Source organism: Antedon mediterranea, chromosome 2 (genome assembly GCF_964355755.1).
Source record: "Antedon mediterranea chromosome 2, ecAntMedi1.1, whole genome shotgun sequence".
Lineage (NCBI taxonomy): Eukaryota > Metazoa > Echinodermata > Crinoidea > Comatulida > Antedonidae > Antedon > Antedon mediterranea.
Genome location: NC_092671.1, coordinates 6,095,347 through 6,120,859, shown reverse-complemented (window position 1 = coordinate 6,120,859; position 25,513 = coordinate 6,095,347). Strand labels below are relative to the sequence as shown.

The 25,513-nt window shown below is 31.7% G+C and overlaps 1 protein-coding gene across 1 annotated transcript in view; it reads right to left on the bottom strand.

The window, feature by feature from the left end:
• The window catches only part of LOC140040178 (excitatory amino acid transporter 2-like), a 49,777-nt gene that overhangs the window by 10,597 nt on the left and 13,667 nt on the right, over nt 1–25,513 (bottom strand). Inside the window, exons 3-6 of the mRNA XM_072085902.1 lie at nt 4,863–5,138; nt 3,171–3,381; nt 2,520–2,562; nt 611–815 (exon numbers count right to left, since the gene is read on the bottom strand). Coding sequence (XP_071942003.1) covers nt 611–815; nt 2,520–2,562; nt 3,171–3,381; nt 4,863–5,115 — 712 coding nt within the window. The 5' untranslated portion in view covers nt 5,116–5,138. The remainder of the gene's footprint in view (nt 1–610; nt 816–2,519; nt 2,563–3,170; nt 3,382–4,862; nt 5,139–25,513) is intronic.

Genomic DNA, 25,513 nt, shown 5'->3' with positions numbered 1-25,513 from the left:
ATTAGAAAATCATTAGAAAATATCCTGATACTGACAGGTGAACCCAGTACCCTTGGATTGGTAGCCGAGGATCATAACCACGACATAATATTACTTTACAATATGGTTTGGCTGTAGGGCCTAGTGTTAAAAGAGATATTTCCTCTTGTTCGTTTGACAAAAGTTTCACCTGAATATGGGTGTCTCAATGTGTATATACATAGCACACATACAGGTATTGTCTCTTATTTGTCCAAAGAGATTTTTCCCATAATACGAATGTCCTCCGAATAGCGATGTTCAAATAGATATAAAAAATAGATATTCTACTGTATCACAGTGCTATTATATATTTTATTTTTTTTAAATTTTATTTCATACTCATCCAACAGCGAGTAACCCGCCAATTACAGGATGGATAAACTATTTAATAATTTCACAAGACAAACATATACACAATGCTCTACATAAACAAAGACTTATTATTAAGTCTTTGGGAGTGGAGTTGTAAATTGTCATGAGAAAAAAACCCTGACATATGACAGGACTTGAACCCAGGACCCTTAGATTGGTAGCCAAGCTCCACTTCATAATATAAATTCAAAAAAGGAATACTGTAGATAACACATACCCAGCACATTCATTCCTCCTTTGTATCCAACTTTACGTATAGAGATTGTTTGATTGAAGACATCTATGGTAGTCTCATTGTAAGAAGGTACAATATCGGTGACATTCACACCTGGGGTGACATTTGGGGCTAGAGTGATCGGAGCAGCGGTAACATTTACAGCCACAGTGTCATAGATATCTTGTGGCTCATAATATGTTTGCGTCTGAAAAAATAAGTTATTATACAATTTTTTTTATTACATCAAACCATTATAACTAGAATTTAGTTGATCATTTTTATAATTTTACTGACATTTAATTAAAAAAAACATGCACATACTTTAAAAGTCTTTCAATATTTCTTTCATTCAACAAGAAATCTTTGACTATAGACATACAAATTGTTATATAAAAATCATTTTGATTGAAAAATAATTTAAATTTTTAAATTACTAATATTTACTGTAGTTATCAATAATTTCTGAAATTTAGAAAATATACCGTTTCATTTCCAATCCAACATTGTTTCTATATTTTCGTCTGTTTTTTAAAAAGGTTAAAAAAACAGAACCTCTATCATATTCTAAATAAACTACAATATCACTATTAAAAGTGATATGGCAGAAAGTGCCGATGGTTAATAAATCTATGTAAATAAATTGTCATTAGGAGTTTGAAAGGATTGTGTTTATTCAGCCCCTCCCAGTCTGGTGTGTATGTTGTGATTAAACACGAGTTCACCTAGATCAGACACTAGACATTATCAAATAAACCGTCACGTTCCACTAAAAGAGGAAACAATGTTTACCATAATACATTGAAGAAGAATTAATGTAAAAAGCACTGATAATACCACTTAATTCTAATGCCATAAGCTGTTTCGGCTTTTGACAGATTCAATATTAATGTTTATTCATGTTCATTAGTCATAAAACTCAAAATTCTTATACAAAAATATATTATTTCTCATATACCGTAGTGTAAAGCTCTGTCTACACTATCAAACTAGTTTGACAAATAAAGTGTAATGTGCCCGAATATGGTAGTGATATGCCTAAATACGGTAGTGATACGATGTCATCATGTCCATATAGGGCACATCAAATTGTTGTGGCAAAAGATACCTCAGTTCACACACTAAACAAACACTTTTATTTATTATTTAATAGAGAATTAATTGTGGCCTAGAAAAAAATACAGAGGATGATTTTTTCTATTAATAATTAAACCTATTAAGCTAACAATAACAACTCTTCCTGTTGTTATATTTGTTGTTAACCATATGCCTGTATAGATTAAAAATTTAAATTTTCTATGCAGTTTTTGAAATTTATGTATGTTTTATCTTAATATTTATAAATGTATATACTTTTAGCATATTTATTTAATTATTATAATTTATGCAAATATATGCACATTTACATCTATGCCCTATAAACACTAATCGTCCCTCAAGGCCATCGCTTACTTTTTATCAATTATTAAATAATAATTAATTATTTATTTTTTATTTGGAACAAGAAAACAGGAAATTTAGCAACTAGCTCTTGTAAAATAATCAGCCGATCAAAATAATTGTACAATTTCCCACTCAATTTTCATGACTCAATGACCAATTAAAGGTAATGGATAACTTGTCTTTATCCCTGGATTTTAAGAAAAAAAAACACCATTTTTAAATTATTGCACTCAAGTTACAAATTATTACAACATTGTAAGAAAAATGTTTATATTACTATTTTATCTTTATCTGATCAAAACAGCATTTCTTTGTAATTTTCTACCTAAGGTGAAAATCATTAAAGCCCTGGATTCTTGGAAAATCCAGTCAAGTACATAACTGATTCAGAATTCTCAATATTGTGCATTTTGTTTAACTTAATATCTCCTGTTGTTTTGTGTTTTAAAATAGGAATTAAACCACTTACTTGCTCAAAACAGGCTTGCAATAAATTTGATGGGAACAAATTCCTAAAAAAAAGACAAAAATCATAGTACTGTAGAACAAATCTGCTACACATTTGTGTATATTGAATGATAAAATATTAATCTAGTAAAGATACCAGTCCCAGGTGGTTAAATGTTATTTGACATACAGACATAAGACACAAGAAAACTTTATTATCTCCAATCAGAAGAAATTACATTTGTACAATGAACAGTCATACAAACTCTCTCTTTCCTCTAAAGTATAGATACATCAGTCTGTTTCTTCAATATTTATTAATAGTATGTTGGTATCATCACCTAAAGCTCTGTCTACACTGTCAAACTGTGTATGTGGCAAAAATCAACCTGTCAAAATAGTTTGATAGTGTAGACAGAGCTTTAGGTATTGATTGATAATTGATAATTCACTTTATTTGGAAAATTTTTGATGTATGGCCCTAATAAAAAAAGTGATATTAAACAAATCATTAAAAGTTAAACTAAAGCTTTGTCTACACTATCAAACTTTGTGACAAAAAAATGTTATGTGATGTGAAGCATATCACTGCCATATTTGGGCACATCACACTTTTCAAACTATTTTGATAGTTTAGACAGAGCTGTTTTACTATCACTGATCATTCATTTACCTCAGTAAATCCAATATAGCATCCAAAGTAGTTATTTCTGATTTCACATCACCCGTATCTAGTTTCTCCTTCGCTTGTGTGGACTCACCGGGACGAATCGTCAGTACCAATATAATACCAATTAATACAGCAATCATTGTCGTACAGAAATAATAAAGTAATGTTCGCATACCAACTTTACCACTGGATTTGGCATCAAGACCTGTCAAACCTGTCAAGAAAAATATTTAATATTAATGCCCGCACTAACTTTACTTCTCCATTTTGGATAAAATAAAGTTCAGTTTTCAACAAAGTTTTAAATATTATATCAATACAGATGATAAAAACAATACAAAAGATTGTTTCCTCCCCCTCCCCCCCACAAAAAAAAAAAAATCATGAAAAATTAAGATCTATAAAATCAGACTTTTAATAAGCCAATTTTAATAAAGTAATTCACAAATAATGATTTCACTTATAAACAGAAAAAATAAAACGCTAAATTTAACTAAAAACCCAATGTAAAAAAATTGTAAACAAATTATTTTCTTAGGGAGACAATATCTTTAATTTAATAGTTTGTATATATTTTTATTTTAAGTAATAGAGTATGTATAGAGTATTATTATTTCATGCTGTTTTTTTCTAAGCAGTAAGTAGTTGGCACATGCTCAAATAGGTTGTAAACGATTGATCCAATCTGTATTTGATTTCCCTCCTTATTATTCTATTTCCCGAGTTTTGTATTTTTATACAACAATGACTTTTTATTATGACGTACCTTTCTAAAATTAAAATCACTATGGTATATTCATTTTCATGAAATAGATATGGACAAACATTAAGTAGAAAGAATATAAATATATGATGGGGAGGGGTGGGGTTGGGTGGAGGGAAGGAGTGGGATGGAGGGGAGGAGTGGGATGGAGGGGAGGAGTGGGATGGAGGGGAGGGGTATTGTGTGATGTGAGGTAAAGGAAAAACATTTATATTTAAAGAAAGAAAAATTATTTTGAGATTTGGTTGTTTATCTGGTATTTGAACTCATTTCTATAAATCACACAAAACCTCATCGATACACTAATCTTACAAACCTTATTTATTTTTCACTTCAATAAAAGTAAATTGCCACGTCTAAGCCGGCTAAGCCTACTTGAAATTGAATTATCAACAGAAAGTCCCTCTTGAAATCTTAACGCCACATACATCATGTTATGCTTGCTTAATTGAAGCATGTAACAACCCTTAGGATATTGACCAAAGTGTTTGAGATCAAAGTAACTCAGGAATACTCTGAATTAGGCTATTGTACATATGCAATTGATTGTTAACGCAGTACAGGTTTACACGTAAAAGGACCACTTTTTGTACTTTATATGTCTCAATTTTTAATACTAGTCCAGTTTACAATGTTTAATAAGAACATTTAGGGCAGATTGGTCTAACATTAGTTCCTCCACCAGGCTCATTTAACAGAACGTAATTAACAACATTAAGTACAGTAGATAGAATCTTTGGGACATCTCTTTTCAGGGGAGACTCTCCTGTGAAACAAATAAAGGCTAACATCTATTCAGGGAACTTCCCTATTCAGTCAGGAAACACCTCTATTAATGGGACACTTTGTTGTGTCCCTAAAGTTTCCCCTTCATAGGGGTTATACTATAAAAAATATAAAAAATAAGAGAGATAATAAAACAATTAAAATACCTGTTATCAAACTGGACACGATGAGTGGCAGAATCAACATTTTAAGCAATCTAAGAAATACATCTCCTGGAAATCCAATTAACAAAATAGCTTCTTCACTTGGATTTGCAATACGTAAAACTAAGCCAAAGAAAACACCAAGAATGACACCGGCAATTGTAAAGACCAGGAGCAAGTTTTGTCTGAACCATGCCAACACACGGCGTAATTTTGTATTTGATAAAGGTACTTGTGCTTCTACCTCGTCCTCCATCTTGAATTTTATTATTGATTAATCTGTGAAAAAGAAAAATATCAATGCATTAACAATAAATCAATTAATAATTAGATTAAAAGGTGCAAATCTGAAAAAACTGAGATCTTACTTATTTATTTATTTATTATTTATTCAACCATATTTCAAGAGGGTGACCCAGTCAGCGGAAGCTGATTTTAAGGGGCCCTCAACAATACGACATAAAACATGTATAATGAATACTGTAAATGTAAATGAAAAATCTGAAATGATGAAACTTGGCAATGGGGGATAACAGAATCATTGGGAAAAGGAACTGTAGTCATTGTGCAAGAGAGTGCCACAGTCATTTTATAAGGGGGAGTACCAGTGGTGGCGTAACATAGAGAACTGAGGCTTCTGCATCATTGGGACTTTTTTAGCATTTTTCAACATTATTTTAATGCCTGTTTTTTCCCTCTGGGTACTGCACAGGGGCCCCATAAGCTCAGGGGCCCCCTGGGTTTAGCCACTGGGGAACACAATCACAAAAGACGAGGTGGGGGGGGGGGGATGCTTTACACAATCACTGGAGAAAGGGGGTAGGCCTACTTCAATCACACTAGCTAGTCGACCACAAAGACTTTTAGCTCACATAGCATACTGTAAAGCCATTTAAAATAAGTTATTATTAACTTTTTTATTTTTATTTTCATTAATCTATCAACATGGGAAGCTGCATAGAAAGGAAATATGCTTGATTTGTCGCCCATTTACCGACATCATATTCAAAGTCAAAATATGTTGCCAAACTATTTACTGATATCTGAACCATATAATTATTTAATGACATATTTTAGTAACATTCAAAATAATAGTAAAGTACAGTCAAAGTTATGACAAAGAAGAAAGAACCTTTCAATATGCATTTTTCAAGTTTGCCTCAGGTAGAGGAAGGAGGGCCCAGCTGGCCTTTACAATTATAATGCAATAGTTAGGACCATGAGATTAAGATCAACACTTCATTACATCTTTGCCAGTCCCACTGGCTTGAGAAATAAAAGACATGGAAGCTAGAGAACATTTGTTAGACAAGCTTCTGGTAAAATAAAAAAATAAATTTAAAGATTTCAGTTTCCATAAATCAACACAAAGCTATAGTTTACAATTTTACACTACTAAACCATACAGTATTTAAAAGCAATATGCATATTGTAATCAACCTATTTAAAAGTACATAAAATACTACGTACAATTCAAAACAAATTGCTATTTCACGATATTATTTCTTTACCATCTGTCAAAAAATAAACTCAATACACAATATGAACAAACTGTAAAATAACCAGTCTTCTGAAGCTTATCGAAATATGAATGCATAATAACTTAACCAATCAAAAATGCACTCAAACTGTTCACCAATTAACAACGTTTCGACTTAATCAGTTTCGCAGCCAATACATTCTAACCTTATTGACTGATAACTTAGGGTTAATTCTTTGCCGTCGGTCTGAGACGAGAACCATTCCATTTAGAGCAGTTACCACTGCGACAACTCAAGCCTTAATCAGGAATATTTTAAGAGCATAAAACACTTTGCGATTCAACACTGTATCATCAAATTATATCGACTCTAAGCAAATTGGATCCTTTAATAGCATATTGATAACATCTCGTACTAGAAATAATATCTATTAAGATGGTATCACGGTGGATGTAGTATTAACGATACAATCTATCACATGTTTATTAAATTCCACGACAGTAGATTAGGAAACATAAAGACAACAGTATAGCTATTTTATATACTTTGCAATCTATTTTCAGAAAGGTTTTTCCAAAAGTAAATGTTTAGTGCAACTCTGTGCTATGAATGTCACAAATACAAAAAATAGTCATTTATTAAACCAACACTGTCGTAAACAAATTACCGTAACTGAGAATCAAAATAGAAACTGTTGCAAAACACAGCTTGTATAAATCTACTTTTCCAATCCAATAGACCTAAAAATATACTATATGACATAATTGATGTTTCATCAACATTTTACATTTTGCTTCAATTATAAATATACCTAATAATGTAATCTCTGTTATTCTCATTCAAATATAACATTTTATGGCTACTGTTCTAAAAAGAAATGACTGAAGTTAATAATGATTTGCAATAAGTACTCAAACAGAATGAAATATTTCTAATAATGATATAAAATATTTTGCATTTTCCTTTTAACGATAAGCCGATACAAATGGTGTTATATTATGTTTAATGGTCCTAAATGTGAGAAATATTTTATATAAGCTCTTAATTTTTGTAAATTAATGATTTTTTCTACTAAAGAGGATACTGTATCTATGTGACCCATGTGTCCACCTTGATAGAGTGTCCCCTGAATAGGGTTGGTTTAGAATTAAAGTAATATTTTCCCTAATTTTCTTTCATGGGAAAGTATGAAAATGGGTGTTTTCTGAAAAAGGGTGTCCTAAAAGGGGTGGTTTTCTGTAATTGATTTTGTTTTGTTTGTTGAGAATATTTACTTGTATGTTTGATACCTTCAACTATTTAAAGATTCTGAATCAATTTGTAATGGTCTGTTTCAATTCATAAAAAAACAATTTAGTAATCAGGTTTTCTTATGGAATTTAAATAATGCATTAAAGTTCTCACTTTGAATATTAAAATCAGGATATTATAAATTTAATACATTGATTTTTTAATGCTTAAAGAAATCTATATTGATTTTAGTAAAATGTTGATTTTAATTATTAATGTTTTTTTTCTCTGTACTGGTTTTCTGACTTTATCGCCAATAAGGTAATTAGATCTATTATTAAAGTGAAATATGTATTATATTCAGCTACTGTACTTATTGCGGGAAACTAGATAATTCATTTTTGTCCAAGTATTTGTTTAAAAAAAACCCTACCATCAACATTTTAACTAAAAACTGTGTTGTACATTAAAGTAACTAAAGACAACCATGATTTACATAAGTTGTCATCCGAAAACTGTGTTGGGTTTCGACCATGTTAATATCTAGACACGCCCTGGTCAATATCAATTGATTTAAAACAAACTTATAGTACTTTATATAAATTGTAATGAATTTATTCTTATCATCAAGCCTGGTAATATGGGAAAACTAAAAAAAATGTGTAAAAATAGTTTTTATTGACACGCATCAACAATATTGATTTACAGTCCATGTAATAACTGAACTTAACTTGTTTTAATAGCCAAAATATGTGAATTAACATGCCATCAGAAACAGTACACAAAATGTTAGCAAAATGGAAAATTTAAATGAACGTTGAATTTTAAAAGATTGAAAATTGGTTTAAATCAACAGTGAACATCGTTCTCTAGCATCCTACTGTGATACTACTTGTACTGTTGAAAAGAACAATATATATGACTATTCAAATAATTTTTCCTTTTGGATGATCCAAAGTTTTACGGTTTTATTCTGTTTGGATCATCCAAATACAAAAATTATTTGAATACCACACAAAGATCCAGATACTAATATATAAATGAGAGTATCATATATACCTACTGTATGTTTAAACAATTATATAATTACACTATTGACACTAATTATCCGTTTTACCTAAAGTACAGCTTTTTCCACCAAGCTCAGTAGTTCCCACAACAACACAACTAAAAGTCAACAAGGCTCCAGCATCAACAAAACTAACACTGACAATTGTAAAAACTATGTAACACTATCTGTTGATGATGACGCTCGATTAAAACGTCTGAATGGACCTTTGCTTGCCCTATAGTATTTATCTGATGGTTAATTGTCCTCTCATCTGTGCCTCTGCGTAATCCACAATAAACTAAACCTACTAAATCAAATTGATTTTTTTTCTGCCCTTTCTTTTGACTTTATACTTTAGTTGTTTCCTTTTTGTTTGTCCTTTCTATTTTGCATATTGCTACTTTGATAGTGAAAAGTATTAAGCTCTGTCTACACTATCAAACTTTATATGACCAAAAAAATGTGATGTGCCCATATATGGACATGATGATGTCATATCACTGCCATATTTGGGTACATCACATTTCACGTCAAACTAGTAGTAGTGTAGACAGAGCTTTAGGCATATACAAGTAGTTTCATTTACAAAAGGAGTAAAGAAATATTTTAATAATGTCTGCTTAATACCAAGTATTTCAGTAACTCCTATTATTAAAAACACATAATATCCACAAAATTTATGAACATAAACACTTTCAAAACTCACAAAAAAAATGTCTTTATATTAATCAGCTTATACCAAGAAATCTAGCCAGATCCTAACACAAATTAGAGTAAAAGAGACAAAAATAAACATAAGTTCCTACCCAATGAGAATGTCAAATCCAAATGAAAAGGGCAAGCTGAACTCCAGCTTTAAAGTATGCCTTAATGTGTCTTTGTTTATTAGGATTGGCTGTTGATATAGGCAGATCATTGCCATAATGACCTGAGTATTTACAGGCTATAGCAGGTAGGGACGAAAAGAGGAAATATAACACAAGCTTTGATTTGACCCCTATTATTAAGGTGGTGTTGGCATTAAAAAAAATACTGTAAAAAAAGTAATAAAAAAAGTAAAAAAACAATACAGTATGTATTAATAGAAAATATTGAATAAAGTCTATGAAAAGGAGGAACACAAAAAAAAAACCATATAAAGTACCACATTTTTAAACTGTATTCATAAAATATTTACACACAAAAATTTAACCATTTTAATAAATGACAATGTAATGAATTAGTTTTAATATTATAAGTTGCCTATTGACTAAAATGCACTCAAATAAATTAATTAGCATTGCATAAGTCAGGTTCAGAATTGGGACAGATTATCCGAGACTTTAATACATTTAGCCCGCATTGCACATGATATTCTCACAGTTCTACTAGCAACCAATAATAAATAATATATACATTTTCAATACAATTCATCATTATGATCTAATAACCTATTACAGTATATGGAAACAAATTAAAATGTTACGAAACAAAATTATGCACAGGTATACATAGCAACAAAGACTATGTCATAATAATAATAATTTATTTGGAAAATTACACTTGTACATCAGTGGCACACTGTATTTCATAACAATAAAAAATAACCATTTCATATAATGTATTTTATTTAAAAGCATTGAGAATATTAAATAGGAAAAAAAATCAATAATTTAGAAATAATGGTGTAATCAATAATGCCAACTTGATCTTAATTATCTAAAATGCAACTTGGTAGCTATGGCTTAACTACACACTTATAGTATGGCTCTGGGGAATTCATCATCCTTTTAAACTGAGCCCTTTGCTGTGGTTTCTATTGCTGTAGGGAGTGACCATCCTCCCAACTCAGGGCTACATTCAAGTGGGTTGCCAGTTTAGTTGCTAGGCAGTTACATTGTAATGGGACAGAGGGAATACATAATGTTTGATGTTTACTTTATTTACAAATAATATTTCATTAACCACCATGAAAAAAAAATTCTGGTAAACCACAGAAAGAAATAAAGAATAGGAGGAAGAATAAAATTCACTTCTAAAACTCTGTGTACACTAGCAAACTTGATGTGAATATTAAACAAAAATGATGTGCCCAAAATGTGGTAGTGATGACACCATCATGTCCATATGTGGGCACATTATTTTGTCACATAAAGTTTGATAGTGTAGACAGAGCTTTAGTCATTTTTGTTGATTTCTTTCAATGAACTTTGTTTCGTCCCCTTTAAAAAAAACAATTTCTATGCATGTCCCCTAAGGCCAAGCCCGACACCATACTGCAACATCCTTGTACAATACAGATACTTCAAGCAAATCTAATCACCACTGTGCCTTGTGGATTTAAAGGTGTTGCCAACTGATACATTCTTCAGTAATATCAAAAAACACATTTCACAGAAAACTAACAATGAGACTAGACATGTAACTCGTCACTTTGACGAGTTTGGTTATCCGCCGCGCAAGTGGTGCAACATTAACATATAAGGGGATAGGTTGAGGACAAAAGGAAGTGTTCACGTTGGCATTATGACCTGAACTGAAGAATATGATATGTTGTTATTGCTGAATTTTATTATTTAAATTCATATATAGTATATACAAAGTATAATCTGTATCCATATCACATACAGTGTAGAATAGGTGAAATTACGGGACCCGCTATTTATTGCAATTTTTTACATGTTGACGGTTTTAAAATGAAACGCAAAGGTAGCAATTCCGAAAGGAAATTATCTCAGCAACAACGTATTAGCGTGTAGAAGAAATTTGAATACGTGAAATATTGATGCGCGCTCTTTTAAATGTAATGAATTATGACGCAAAAGATGAAAATACGACCTTTTTTATTTAACTGGCCATATGATGACGTCACAACATCCGATTGGCAACATTTTTACATAATTTCGTATCTACAATCCAATAGCTTCCAGAAAAAATTTTAATCGTGATTATCACATTTTATTCTTACGAGCTATAACAGATTAAAATTTACTGTAAAGATGAAATTAATGCCACACGTGATTTAAATTTTTAGGCATGATGACGTCAAAAAAATTAAAATATTTTTAATTCATGCGAAAGATACTTGATTGACCTAGACAAAATCAAAATCGGGGTGAAAATGGAAAACGGATAAGTGGAGATGCGCTCTATTCAATGTGATGAGCTATGACGAAAGATACAAAAATCCTAAATTTTATATTCGCGTGGCCATACGATGACGTCACAATGTCCGGTTAGCCATATTAATACCTGATCCGATATCTACAACTCATCTACTTCCAGAATATGCCATCCACAAAAAGTTGACCGTCTAGTTTAGAAATTACGACTGTTTAAAAAAAGGCATATTTTAAACGAATTTTTTAACCTTTTCATAAAAAACGCGCGCAAATTGTCCAATTCGACGTGCTCGTATGACGTATCTTTAAGTCGAAATTGTTTAAAATTTGGTAAAATTACTAGAAAAGGCTGAAAAAATATAAATCACGCGAAAAAAGTACGTTTTCAATACTACGTGCGCACCGCACACGTAAAAATGTGCGCACGCGTGGGAATTTTTGACATGCTTAAAACGACATGAAACGCGTAGAAAGTTGATTATAAATTAATTTTGCGCATTTTGAAATTTTAAATGCGCGTGCGCGCATAACTTTGTGTAAAACACGCAATTTTTTTTCAACAGAAAGTTAGCGCATGATATAAATTAAACTTTTGCAAAGTTTCAAGTTGAAATGTTATTTGGTTGTCGAGCTATGTTAAATACGACAAAATCGTTAAGTCACGTTGCGCAATTGTAAACGTCATGAAAAGCTTCGCTTGACGACGTTACGTAAATGTCAATATGTTAAGATAGTTACCGAAATGTTATGTTTGCGAGTTTTAGAGAAAAGCGTTACACAAAAATCATACAGAATGATTTCGTACAATCACAAGAGGTTATCCTGCAACTTCGTTGCGGATAACCAAAAAGAAAATTAAAAGAAAGCGAAAAGAAAGAGGAAAGGAACTCAATACTAAATCACCTAATACTATAAACAAATAATTTGAAACATTTAACAAAAATGATATTATTACTAATATATTCTGTAGACAACAATTAAAAGTAGTATTTTTGTAATAACTCCATTTTTATTCTCTGAAATCTACAGTTTCTATAAAGACATGATGATGTCATATCATTGCCATATTTAGGCGTCTCACTACCATATTTTGGGCACATCAAACCATTTTGTCAAACTAGTTTGATAGTGTAAGGAGAGCTTAATTCATCTTTACAGTTATAATAATTTGGATCAATATTATAGTAGTAGTTTGCCTTGATTCCAATATAAACAATGGAATTACAGGCCTGTACTGTAGGTTGTTCTATACTCACTCAATTTCAAACTAGAAATAGTATAGTCACTCTACTGTATATAAAAAGTCTATAATACTACTTTAATATAAACAATCAATTTCCTTCATAATAAACATTATAGTTTTGTTTCCTTTAAGTTCCAAAATAGTGTAGTTATTAATCTATTTCGTATACACACAAAAACAATTGTATAGCAACTACAAGAATAAATGTAAAGAAAATGGGGAACAATATCAATATGTAAGCAACAACATCATATTAACTGTTTTAAATTATAATTAATTATTATATTTCCTAATACTGAATCAAGTTTATGATACTGTACTTCCTTCAACCCAGTGGAAACAAGAGCAGTGTCTTATACCTTAGAAAACAAAAATATAGTCGATCTGGTTATAAACCACATGGATTTAGCATTTAGCACTTCTCTGTCTCATTGAGGACAGAGACGCTGCTCCTGCGGACGACGTTTGGCTTGCTTGTTTTGTGGTTTGTCTGTGCTTTTTAAATAAAAGCAATTTATCACTGCTATTTGATTTCAATAAAACAACGAACCTAACAATATATTACATTAACATGTGTAATATCAAAATCAAGGACAACCATCTTTTGTCTATACACAAACAATATTTACACGACTAACAACTATTAATCTGCATATCAAATTAAGAAATAAACAATAAATGTTACATTTATGACCCCACTGGCAATCATTAATAATTCAATAACTATATTATTTCATGCACTGCATGTTTTAAGGTTGATATTAGCAAACTTTGGAGATTCCCAGATGCAAAATTATACCTTTCAAGCCGATAAATCATAGCGCAATTTGCGTCATCGTCACAGACACAGAAGGACAAACATTATTGAGAAATGATCTTTCATTATACATTTTATAATTATTTATTAAAATATTAATCTTAAACATACTGAATAACTTATTTACTAATAGATAAATTCAGTAACAATATCTCTTGTTACAAATATATTACAACAAAGATGATCTTTTTCTTCTAAATAAAAAAAAAATGGTTTGAATTAAGCAAAATTATAAAATAATTTATTGTACAGCGGGTTAAGGTGTTTTTAACTAGACAAGAGAACCAGTAAAATTCTAATTTTACTGGTCCACTCCAATTACTGGTCATAGAATATGGGCCTATAAGGAAGCGGCATTCAATTAACTTTTAAAAAGTCAAAATGAGGTACAATCTTGTTTACTTAGTCCAAGTGTGAAATATTGTGAAGAGATGAATTGAGTAAAATTATTGTTATTTCGAGAGATTTTATTGGCCAAGCATACTTTTTACTACTACTACTTATTTTTAGTACTACTATTTAACTGGTCCGTCACACATTTAACTGGCCATTGGCCGACAGACCAGTGTTATTAGGAATGATGATTGTAGGTTGATAAAAATGTTGCAATACACCACAATCAGGTTCTAATTAAAACTGTTGAGTTTACTCCTGAGTTATGAATAGGGAGCTCTCGATTTGCGACGACTGAGGACCTAGGTTAAGTCAATCAATGTGTCGTCTGCTGTCGGCTGGACCTAGAAACCATCAAACCTGTGTCGAGATGAGAAGCGAGGACACGCGTCCCAATATCTCCAAATGCACACAATGAACAAGCATGACATTGTTTGGTCGCCAGTCGTCGTCGAAAATGGAAAGCTCCCCATATCATAAAACAGCATATTGATTTTTTTGCCATGCAAACCATCAAACTGTATAATGTATTTAAGCATAGTGGAGCTGTAGCTTGGTGGTTAATGTACTTGCCTACGAATCCTAGGGTCCATGGTTCAATCCTGACCTAGTGCCAGATTTTTAACTAAACTCCCTCCACTCCCTAAAGCCTCAAGCATGGTAAACTATAATTGGTTTATCCATCCTGTAATTGGCGATTTGTTCGCTGTTGGATGCGTATGAAATAAAAACAATTTAAAAAAATAAAAACTTGCATTATAAAAAAAATATTACAAAAGACAAAACTCGATTTCTTCTAAGTTTATGGTAGAGAGGGAAGCATATTGATTGATTGATTGATTGAAATATATATTTATACCGGGTAACCTCTTCAGTAAAAGACTGGTCTCCCAGAGGGCCCAGTTGGTGATCAGTGGCTGTGATGTACTAATACACCGGGGTCACCCCCTACTCGTCTCGAAAGATGTACTAGTCTAGTGTGGTATAAAACGCTCATTGATGACAGAACAGTTACATAATATTTCATGACATGCATTAATAAATGTATAATTTATTATAAATGTATAATTGATGATATACTTGTCAAATCAAGTTTACAACCATCATTCATCCTTATCAGATGTTTATTAATATAATTCTAAATTCTAATGACGCAAGCAAAATAAATAAAAACTTGAACTTAAAGACATTTGCAATATATCAATATTACACATAGATGACAATTGCATGTATCACAGAAATTGTTGAAATATTGACCTGATGGGTTGTTCTCATCTAATCATGTTACAAAATGACAGTTGTGTGCAATGCCCTAGTGTATGTTAGCTGACATATTTTGGATAAGCAATTCACGGGACAGTCAATGGGCCTGTTTCTGCTGCAACTGCTCAAAATACGGTATAAAATACGGTATTTTTTAGTACCCCGTTTCTGCTAACAATACTTCTTGGGTGGTCGTGTTAAATTTCATCCTTTTTACCCAAATTGCCATTCATTTATTTGGTCGATAATTAAAAGTCACAATAAAGGAAGTTTTACGTCTCACTTTCAACAGCCTTGCCCTAGTTATAGAGATGTTGTGAGAGCACAGAAAACAATGTAATGGGGACAAGTAATTCGTTCCCTCCCCGAGTTATTGTCTTTTGCAATGTTGTACTGCTTTCGCAGGCTCTTCAGCTTTGAGTTTACTTGCTTTGGAGACAAGTCTATTCCGTACTCCTGCTTTATTTTGTTAGAAATGTCTTTATAAATGTGGTTGTCCCTTTTATTACCTTTTAGTTGGCCGGACATTTGAGCTTCCCCACCCCCTCCTTCCCCACACAGAATTATATAGTCAATACTGTGACGTTTTCGCTCCACATTTTCGCGGAATATATCTATACACGTGTGTAAAACAGCTGACAGCGACAGAAAATACGGTATTTTTTATTGGCAGCAGAAAAGGGTACAAAAATAGGGTATAAATTTGTAAATACCGTATTTTATCCACACATTTTGTAGGAAAAATATGAGCGCAGTTTCTGCTGCCAAAAAAATACGGTATATATACGGTATTAAAAAAATACGGTATATATACGGTATTAAAAAAATACCGTATAAAATACGGTATTTTCTTGGCAGCAGAAACAGGGCCAATATCAATAGTTGAAAATGACATTAACCTTATGGTATGTGTACAGTATTATAAACTTGTCGGATCCACAACTGTGATGACATTTGTACTTTTTGCAAATGTGGAACAATGCAGAACCAACACAGGCATATAAAGCTCAACAGGCCCGGACGAATACATATTACACACAGTAACATTTTAAGGAAAAACTGTTCGCTGTTCGTTTGTTATAAACTTATCAGGTCCACAACTGTGATGACATTGTACTTTTGTGCAATGCATAACCAACACAGGCTTATAAAGCTCAACAGGCATATCTTGACAAAATACATTTTAAGGAAAAACTGCTCACATCATTAAACTTCAAAAGAATTACCATTACCAGATCAGTCAGAATAGTTTTATAGATTCACTCACTACAAGACATTCAATATAAATGATGATGATATATTAATGTACTGTACTGTAGGTCTCAGCTTACCTGTGTATGACTTGTCTAATGCATTGTTCAAATTTAGGTCGTGTTCGTACGGTGGTTAAAATAAGCGCTTAATTTCACCCATGCCTCGGGTTATAAATTGAGCGTTGTTCGTACTTGAAATATTTAACCGCTTATTTGCTTAATCGACGAATCACAAACCGGAAATTACGTTTTAAGGTCAGTTGTCTTTACAACCTACGACCCCATTTTCGCACGCTAGTTTCGTGTTGTATATTTTTTACTCGCGATCTTTCTTTACAATAACAATTACTTGCTACCTTTTACACTGCTTATCCTTGCGACAAACCTTATGCCTCTTAACGCCGATAATCCTGCCGAAATATGCCTTCTCCTGACGACCATTATTTTACTCCTTGACAAAGAATTTGAGCCCAATGTTACACGAAACACCACCGACCAGCTAGGTCTACTAAGCGGTCTACACCCACAAGGACAGCACCAGCTGACGATCGCTCTCGAAGCGTGTATGGAAGAGCTTCGTAGGAGAAATGACGGGCCTAGGCAGCGAACGTTTGTCAAAATTTGACACATTGCCTCTATCGGAGATTTATTATCCTCGAAGGCCGAGTATAATTGGATTATCGCTGAAATAACCTGCAAATTTGGTGAACATTTTGCCTCGAATTTTTTGTAGCCTGAGGCAAAAGTTAATTGGATCACGCGAACGGAAATCGGGAATAAGCTGGTATTTTCAACCCCTACGAACAGGCCCTTAGATCAAACAGGTATATGGTTTTCCATTCAGATTTTTGACAAGTCACCTCAATTGCTGCATCAATACCCAATACAAACACTAAATTAACACCTTTCTATACACCACTCTAATCGATTCACATTTTCAACTTCTTGAGCAATCACTCCCTATGAAGCTAATCACTATAATAACTGCTTTTTTTTACATGCTCAGGACCTAGTGTAGGACCATTGCTAAAAAACAAAGCTAGTATAAACAAAAATTAACTATTTTGTGATGACTAAAGACCTACCTTAAGTTAATATACTTATTTTTATAAACAGGAAATCTACACACAGGTTGAATTCCCAAGACTGCTCACTATCTGTACGCAAACAGTAAAATGTCACACCACTGAATATCAGATGTACTGTATAGCCTAAATCTATGAATTTCACTAAATTAGGAGCTGCAGAAAATTAGTGCATTCAAAGTGATGAAAATGGCATATTTAACAAACAATAGTTTTTTCATTTAACAATTATTTTTTCAGGGAGACATATCTAACAATAAGCATACAAACAAAGCATCCAAAATTTCAATCCTTAATTTATTTGCCTCAATGAACATAATACCTTTAAATAGGAATAGTGACCCAATTCTATTGAAATTCATGCCCATGCTTCCCACTGTGTTTTTACATTCAGATCAATATTCTCTCCTACGAATTAGTATAAAATATAATTTAGTAATATATTATAATACGATGAGCAATTCAGGATTAAAAAAATCTCTTTAAATTTTATATTAGTAATAAAAGGACTACACTTTTTAATTTATATAGTACTATAATTTATCATATGTTTTAACCTATATCAAGACACTAATAAACTTATTTCACATTACAAAAGAATAGGGTATATAATATAATTGCAATATACTATATATTATAATATGATGAGTAATTCAGGATATAAAAAAACCTCTTTAAATTTTATATTAGTAAACAAAGGACTATTTTTTTAATTTATCCTATTATTTATTATGTTTTAACCTACTATATATCAAGACGCCAATAAACTGACTTACAAAAGAATGGGGTATATAAATTAATATAAATAAATTCAGAAATAACATTAATCGGCTCATAGAGTGTACAGTTTTTTATTTATGCTATAATTTATCATATTATGTTTTAACCTATATCATCAAGACGATAATATACTGGTTTTACAAAAGAATGCTGTACAGTATATACTGTAATAATTGCAGAAATAACATTACTTGGCTCATAGAATGTACATGTTTGAACATAAAACAAATAGTGATTCATTCTATTCACTGTCTGTAAATAAAAATAACATGTCTTTAATTCCACACGTATTCAGTCAGTAAATACTGCAAAGTAAATAAAATCATAACAAAAGTACTTCAACATAGAATCAATTTAACGTGACATAAATGACTTTTAAGATAATTTGATTCCTTCTTCACAGTCATTCAAACCTCATTGGACTAATATAACATTGAACATGTCTAATAGCATATATTATTATTTACTAATTATACCCATAATAATGCATTTAACGATAATATCGATATAATTATTTTCCGATTGCTATATTATCCAGTCAGGGTCACAGATAATAGGTGCAATATAGCGGCCACCAGCAAACGTCAACTAGAGTGCTTAACGAAGATTCATGCCAAAGCCAAACTCATTAGGGTTTATCTCACGAAATACAATAAAAATCATTGACGTTTAAATAAATTTGCACTTGAAATTTGTTTGCATTTGTAAACGTACAGTACAGGTTTAATTTCATTTAATATTATGATCAGGTAAAATTATTATAGCTTATTACAGTATATATCTGTAAAACAAGCCAAAGTATATGCTACTTAAAAATACAATTTATGAATAGCCCGTAGGTCTAATTACAACCTAAAACAAATTAATAATAATAATAATGCATATATTATAATGCATAAAGCATGACAATAAGTATAGTGTTTTTATACAGGGATCATTACATTTTGGTTGGTATCTTATTCTTATTTATTTATTTTTATATCTTGTTTTAAACATATTTGATTCAATTTAACCAAGGATGAAATTTGCTGAATTGGAATAAAGAAAGTGGTCTTTATAGTTATGTAAATACTTCTTTCTATAGGTAGGCTACTATATCTTCTTTTTTTCTTGGAATACCATGATCATATAATGTAATATCCATAGCAAATAAATAAGCCTAAACTAAGAAATCATTGTACAGATATACATACTGCAGTATAATGCTCTGCCTACAGTATCAAACTATTAAAAAAAATGTGATATACTGTATTATCCATATGTGGACATGATGATGTCATATCACTACCATATTTGAGCATATCACTATCATATTTAGGCACACTACACTTTTTTGATAGTGTAGACAGAGTTTAAGTATAAATAAAAGTAGATTTTGAGGAAGGTGCCAGTACAACACTGTCCCACAATTTCTACCTCTTCATTGTATACCTAATTCTTTAAATCATTTGGCATGGTAGTATAGCAGAAACAACGATGTGAATACTCTATTAGTATTGACAACTGGATTGCGAATAACTGTGGATAATGTCGTCTCCAACAAGGCACGCAATGAAGGAACACTTAACGGCTGCCGTGAAAAGGAATGGGAAGGACGTGGCTGTTTGATTATCACGTTTATTTTGGAATACCTCTGTTTGTTTGTCAATTAAAATGACAGGACAGCCTACAGAGATGACAATTAAGATTTCAAACACATACAGTATGTCTGCTATGACTTTTGGAAATAAGACATGGTAATGGATTAGTACGATACAGGGATACGACGATTAAAATTGTGCCTACTGTATCAACTAAGCAATGTTAAAATATGTACACTATTAAATATAGTGCCCTATAGTTACACAATGCATGGGTTACATTTATCCATACAGCTACTGTACCACTCCTTCATAAATTCATGTTATTGTTAATTATCAGTATTATTTTTTATTCAATTTAAAAAAAAGTATGCATGATTTATGTACCAATAGTTGTGCTGCTATACAATATTACACTAGTGTGTTATATCTGCATTATAATACAGTTTTTACTTTCCTTTTTTGGATGTACAGTTTAAGATTGCCTAAATGTTTACTGCTGAGACAAAAGTATTATCCAACAAATATTAATTATCATTAATCTCCCCAAAATAATTTTAGTTTAGTCAAATGTTTTTGTACGGTTTTGTAGTCATCAATCAAACCATAATTATCCTTATTAATTAAAGCTTAATTTATGATAAATAAAGAATCTACACTTTTAAAAAACCACCTAATAATCTTTCTTCTTTTAACAACAGTTGATGACATTCTAAATCGTTAACTAATTGATAAATATATCACATGTTCCTGCCAATCATCCTTGCACCTGGACTAACCGACATATTCATAATTTGGTCTTTAAATCGGTAAACCATCCAACTGGGTCACTTTCAGCCGCAGGCGTCAACCCTACCGATACCATGCTGGTGAAAACTAGTAACAATTACGTAAATTAAAATTCAATTCTAGCACAAATATTTGAAAAATTGATCAATTTATTAGACATATTTTAATGTGACCACATAGCATCTCCAATGTGTATGGTGGCATTATGAACTGTTGTAGTGACAGATTCTTCTAGGTTGTATGGCATACTGCCCAACAATAATCAGTACTTTCTTGGCAATTTTTTCAATTGATATTTAAAGTATTGGCACTCTGGCAATCCTACGGGGGCTAAATGGGTTGTAATATTCTCACAATCCCCTAATCAAGCCAGTATACTGCAAAAACCATCTCTTAAAAAGCAAGCATCTATAATAGATTGATATTGATAAAAAGTATGAGGCAGGCCATTTAGATTCAATATTTCAAACTTTATATGTTCATCTTCAAGATTCATTTTCATCTTCAATGAAATTTCCTTTCTAAAAAAAATTTTTTTTTTCTTTACTTTACTGAAAGAAACCAAGATCCTGGAACAAGTCCAAAGAAAATTAAACACTAATTTGAAAACGGAGGACATCATGGAGCTGTTTCCTAGTTCTTAACACAACATATTTCACATTTAATGGTGATATTTATAGACAAAAAGAGGGAATGGCAATGGGCAGTCCTGTCAGCCCCATAATGGCAAATATATTCATGGAAGACTTGGAACAACGTGCCACAGAAACAGCACCATCACATATCAAACCGATTTCGATGTCCTGGCAATTGTACCAATTGGATTTGAAGAAGAACTCCTTCAACATCTAAACACCATTGACCAGACAGTAAATTTCACAATAAAATTCACCATGGAGAACATGAAAAATAACGCCATCCCTTTCCTCGATACTCTAATCACTATCCAAGACAATGGTAACATAAAAACATCAGTGTACGACACACACAGACCAATACCTGCACTTTCAATCAAATCACCCACTCGAACATAAACTTAGCGTAGTCAACACCCTAGTGGACAGATGTGAATCCGGGTGTGAATCCATCGTATCAACAGAAGAAGGACAAAAACAAGAAATGAGTGATATAAAAGCAGCTTTATCAACATGCGGATATCCTCCAGACTGGAGTTTTAAAAGAGTTAAAGACAAAAGGGAACATAGAAAAGCAAACAAAGACAAAGAAATAACAACAGATAAAGAAAAATCCAAAGTCAACATTGGTTTACCATATGTCGAAGGAATGACTCAAAGGCTAAGAAGAACATTGAAACAGCACAATAGAAATACATATATCACTCCCAAAAACAAATTAAGAGAAAGTCTCGTTCATCCTAAAGACAAGATTGACAAAGATCAACAGTGTGGTATAGTCTACCAAGTAGGTTTCCACAACTGCAAGAAGGTATACATAGGGGAAACGGGCAGAGCATTAAAAACAAGAATAATAGAACACAAAACAGACGTGGAAAAAAATACGGTAGGGACACGAACCAGGAGCGCTCGCCATTCACAATCCAAAACTCTACACAAATCTGCTATCACAGATCACGCCACCATAGAAAATCACATACCGGATTTTGAAAACACAAAAATATTAGACAAAGAACAACACTACTTATCAAAAAAAATAAAAGAAGCCATTTGGATAAGAAAAACGAATATGAACATCAACAGAGACCAGGGAGGACATGAACTGGGCCACATCTACGATGACTTAATAAAAAGGGACACCCGAGCATCCAAAGGGGGACACCAGCAGAAAGCTGAACATCAGACAAGAGGTGGCGCAATTCACCGAACTATGACGAATGATAGAACATCATGTCAACGTCATTTGCGTGAACAAGGCTACTGAAAGTAGCTGAAACGTAGCAAGTAAGTACTTGTCAACTGGTTTAACTAAAAGTTAACCTTTATTTATTTAATGAAATTTCATGTAGCTGAACAACTAAAGTTTTAAATATTAAAGTTTGTGAAGTATGTAATTAACTTTTTATTTGTAGGTCTTACTGTAAAAGAACAATCTAAATAATATTCACCAAATGCTAAAATTCTCATGGGAAACAATTGCTTTTTTCGTGAAACGACAATTGCATTGCGAAACGGAAGAATTTACAGTACGGCATAATACTCTACAAGAAGTTGATTCATTTATTTGCCAGAAGCAATAAAAACCAAGACCATTATTATAATTAATTGCTTTCTTAATATTATCAAATTTCCCAATCGAAAATTAGTTTAAATTGAAGTTTAATTACGTACTATTACATAGCCGTGTCAATGTGTACGGTATTTACAGTATAACCAGAGAAAACGACTCATTTATTCAGTCAGTTTTCTTTTTAAAAATAGCTGAAAAAATTCTCTTTCTTGTATCAATATGCCTTAAAAATTCCATTGTTTCCTTATACTTTATTAGCAAAAAAAAATGGTTTTCCGTTACTTCAGTACACAGTGAAATAATTAATATTCGTCCGGCATACACGTCTTGGCTAAAACAAGACAGCTAGAGGAAGGTTATCTGTCTGTTTTTCAATTAAAACGGAAACGGAATCATAGCATAGCATTTGTGTCTGTATACTGATTTGGCTCCTCAGGTCCTATAACTAACGTGATCCAAATTGAGTTAAAACTTCAAAAAAATTAATGATAGCTTAAATCTACATGTGCCGTTTGAACTAAGTTGTAATGTTTAAGTTGTAAATTTATGCAAAATCCTAGAAGCTTAATGAACAGAAGTCAGATTTATAAAACATGCTTTAACTATGTTGGAAGTCAATGATTTTGCTTTAAACCAAATAACATTACATTTTGTTCTCTAGTCCATTCTATACCATAATATAACTGATTTTATAAATAAAGCTTCAGTTTTCACTTAAGCAATTTTTAATTTCTGACTTAAGCAAAAAGATGTGCAGTCGAGATCCATAACATAAACAACACTTTCTCAACATGAACTAAAAATAGTAAATATTTCCAATAAAAAGTTTGATTTACATAAACTATGAAAGAATGAATGAAAAGAAAGTTCTTTTAAAATAAAAGTAGAATTTTTGTCTAAAATAGGGTAAAATAAGCATTATTCTTTAGTAAAAGTAAAAGTAATGTCAAGTTATAGATCAGGCTTATTGACCAGAAGCACAAAAATACTTATTTTGATTTTAATCTTTATAATATTGTATAATTATCAATGATTTCTGTATAGTAATAATGTCAAATTACTATTCATTCAATCTCAAAGGAGGTATCAGTTCATCCCATTGGGAAATAATAGTCACAGAGCAAATATTGATCAATAAGAATTCCTAAGCACTTGGTTATTACCTCTGGTAATCACCATTATGAAACAAACTAAGCCAACAATATTATATTTAATAAGTCTGTTTCCGCATCAGCGCTTCATCCCCAGTTTTGGATTATGGATAAAAAGTCATAATAGAATTTTACATCTTTGGGTGTGGTTCGGGATACAATATTCCTATTGTAGGATTATCTGAGAATTCTAAAAAAAAAACTAAGCGTGATATATTCAATGACAATTCTTTTCTCTTGATAGGAAAGCGATGATGGAAGTTAATAACTACTGAATTCAGCTTTGAAATATTACCCCAGTGTAAATGGGAAAAGTAAATTGAGATCCTGTCGGAATTACACTGCTATTTGATGACAGTACCAATTTTAACGATGCGCCAAAAAAGTGTCAACACTCAATTTACTCTTTTTTTATTCATTATTTTTTATTTGAGAATCATGAAACGCTAACATGATAATAAGATGCACCTTCTAAAGTTACACCAAGGCTGTACAGTAGTACAAACAGAAATACTGTATTATAGCACATATTAGTATAGAATGTGTAGCATTGAAATAGCTGTAGTATTAGAAGAACCAGAAGCCAAAATAAACAAATTGGTTTCAGAGTTGGGCAAAACATCTTGGTATGCATTAAAACACTCTTTGTATTTTAATACATTTCTTGAACTCAAAAAAAAAAAAACAGTTTGTACTTTACCAGTTATGAATTTATTAAATGAATAAGTAATTAACAGGCAGTGGTGGATCCAAGATTTTGAATTAAGGATAGGGAAGTGGGGTTGGCCGAGGCCTTAAAAATGGGAAAATTGTTGGACCTAATATCCTATCTTTTGCATTTGCCGAAATTTAGGGGGGACCACCTTGGATCTACCTATAAGATCAGTATAAAATAGTAACTGGACTTAGCAAAGAACAGAAATAGACAACAGTAACTTATCATCTCACTAATTCCTATTTAAAAGAACATGGTATTATTAAGTAGTACTACCAGTAGCGTAGCTGAGTCAACATAAGCTTGTACAGTATGACAATCATTTAATTTCTAAAGTTGGAAAAGTAAATAGAAAAACAAAATCTAAAGCAAACATTCTGTCATCTTGTCTACAGTGGAACAGCAAACTTAATCTTTGTTAATACAGAAAGAAGAATGTAATAGGAACACCCACAACTAATTCAAAATATTTGGCAGCTATAGGGTGATAACAAGGACGATTTTAGAGAAAAAACTA